At 40.9% G+C, this 2,213-nt stretch overlaps 1 protein-coding gene across 1 annotated transcript; it reads right to left on the bottom strand.

Moving 5' to 3' along the window:
* Positions 1-280: 280 nt before the first annotated feature.
* On the bottom strand, positions 281-1,965 carry LOC110019679 (heat stress transcription factor A-5-like). Its single transcript, XM_020717454.1, has 2 exons — positions 1,607-1,965; positions 281-1,538 (listed from the first exon to the last, which is right to left on the bottom strand). The coding sequence occupies exons 1-2, from the start codon at positions 1,847-1,849 to the stop codon at positions 453-455; spliced, it is 1,329 nt and encodes a 442-aa protein (XP_020573113.1). The 5' UTR covers positions 1,850-1,965; the 3' UTR covers positions 281-452.
* Positions 1,966-2,213: the final 248 nt, after the last annotated feature.

Genomic DNA, 2,213 nt, shown 5'->3' with positions numbered 1-2,213 from the left:
ATAACCTTTAACATTCTATAAAAAAATATTACTATCACTAATATTTTAATAATGAAATACACTTTTTCATGTATATGTTTATAATGCTAAAATGTTACACATATAAATGTCAAATCTTAATTGTTTACATGTAAATATAGAACAATTATGTAGGATGTATATAAATTTCCCAAAATTTCAATGCAAATAATTAGAAATAAAGAGTGATCAAAAGAAGAAAACTTAAGCAAAAGCCAATAAAAAACTCATAAAATAAGAGATGACAATAATGCTACGATGTTGTAATAATATCAAGAGTGTGAATTTCAATCAAATAACGATAATTTCTACATTAAATGAGAAAAGCTAACAAAAAACAAATCATATGGCTTCATTTACAACGTTAAAGGTGCCATTTTTATGAATTGCTTTTAACAAAACACAGAGTCAAGCAAGAAACCAGAGATATTCATTCAAAGAGTCAGCTGCTCCATTCCTTTAACGTTCCTCCACTTGTTCTCTTGCTCGAGGGCCATCTCTTCTTCTTCTTCTTCTTCTTCATCCTCCTTCAAACTGGAACTTGCTTCTTCTGTTTCTGAAGACCCTGGTCTTTCTGTCAAGAATTGCTCCCAGAACTTATCATTAGCTCTTCCAGTAGCAGGACCAGCCTCCCGCTTATTTACTGCCACCATCTTATCAACACCAACCTCTTTGCTACTGTTAGTTGTGCTCTGATCAACCACAACAGCCACAGCCAGATCAATCGTGCTTGGAATTCTGTTCAATTGATCGATTCTATCAGTTTGCATTGAGGACGAAGCAAGAGTGAGATCCAAGTGGCAGGAAAGTAGCCCATCATTACCTTCATCAAGTTCTGTCATCAACAATGAATTCTTTCTAGGGCAGAAAGAAGCTCCGGAGTCTGAAAGCTCAGGTGTCCCGGTGCCTAATGGAAGGCAGTCCATCCTGAGAAGGTTGCCTCCATTGTCTTCGTTCCAATCATTGCCTGAAAGTGAGGGACAAAGCCCTAGCTTCAATCTATCACACAGCTCCTGGTTGAGTAAATCCCCGACTTCCCCAACCTTCAAATTGCGGGTGGAATTAACAGAATTCTCACAAAAACTGTTCTCCGAAATCTCAGGACAGCAATCGGCCTCCGGAAGCCTCCTCTTTCTATGGAGCGTGGAGAAGTCCTGAGCGCCCGCCATCTTCACGATATTCTCCACAAACTTCGGGTTCCGAGCAGCTTTTTGGAGGAATGCCACCATCTTTTCCTGCCTCTGCTCCATATCCTGCATCCTCAGTTCGACATGTTCAAGCTGAATTCTAGCGATTGAATGCTGCTGCTTAAAGCGCCATGAATCCGCTTGAAGTCTGGCTTTCTCCTTCTGTAGATTCTCTATCTCCTCTACAAGCGCGGCTCGCTCGGCATCCGCCGGCGGTTGGCTGTGGCTGTGGATTGGTTTCCGGCGGTGGATGTTCTTGAGCAGATGTTTCTGCCCTTTGATGAAATCTTCGTTTGCGAACTCCCAACGCTCGGGATCGATTTTGTGAAAACCCTATAAACATAAAACTGTAACGAGCGAATCCAAAATCGGAGAAGAAAGGGTGGGGGTTGGATTCTTACATAGGTGTTGAGCTGTCGGATGAAGCTGGAATAGTTGTTGTGCTTGAAGTAGGTGGGAAGGAGGCGGGAGGAGAACTCGGGGGGATTCCAGACGATGAAGCTGGAATTTGTGCTGCTCCAGGAGACGATTTCGTCGGTGGAGGAATCGTCGATCATGTCATAGGTTTTCAGAAGGAAGGGGGCAGGTCCGGTGGTGGAGGAACCGGGGGCGTCGGTGGTGGCGAGGGGCGGCTGTTGTTCCATTGCAATCGGCGGGAGGAAGATCGGGTGGGAAGAGCAGGGAAGCAGGGCAGGTGGAACGAAGATGCAGCAGACGATGATGACTATTGCTGAGTAGTCGCAGTCAACACAACTGCAGCTTGTTGCGGTTGTTTGTGGGTTTTATTCATTTATTATATACATTTATACATGATTATTTTTATATACTTAATAATTAATATTTAAATTTTAATATTTATTTGTATAAGAGTGAGCATTAAGATGGCCTCAAAAATATCATTAATTTTATTTTTTACATATAATTATTTTTTCATACTTTATTTTAATATGATTTTTACACCAAATATTATATAAATGTTAAATTTTGAATAATAAATATGTCACTACC

Source organism: Phalaenopsis equestris, unplaced genomic scaffold, assembly GCF_001263595.1.
Source record: "Phalaenopsis equestris unplaced genomic scaffold, ASM126359v1 Scaffold000068, whole genome shotgun sequence".
NCBI lineage: Eukaryota > Viridiplantae > Streptophyta > Magnoliopsida > Asparagales > Orchidaceae > Phalaenopsis > Phalaenopsis equestris.
The sequence above is the reverse complement of the archived record's forward strand: the minus strand, read 5'-3'. Positions and strand labels throughout refer to the sequence as shown.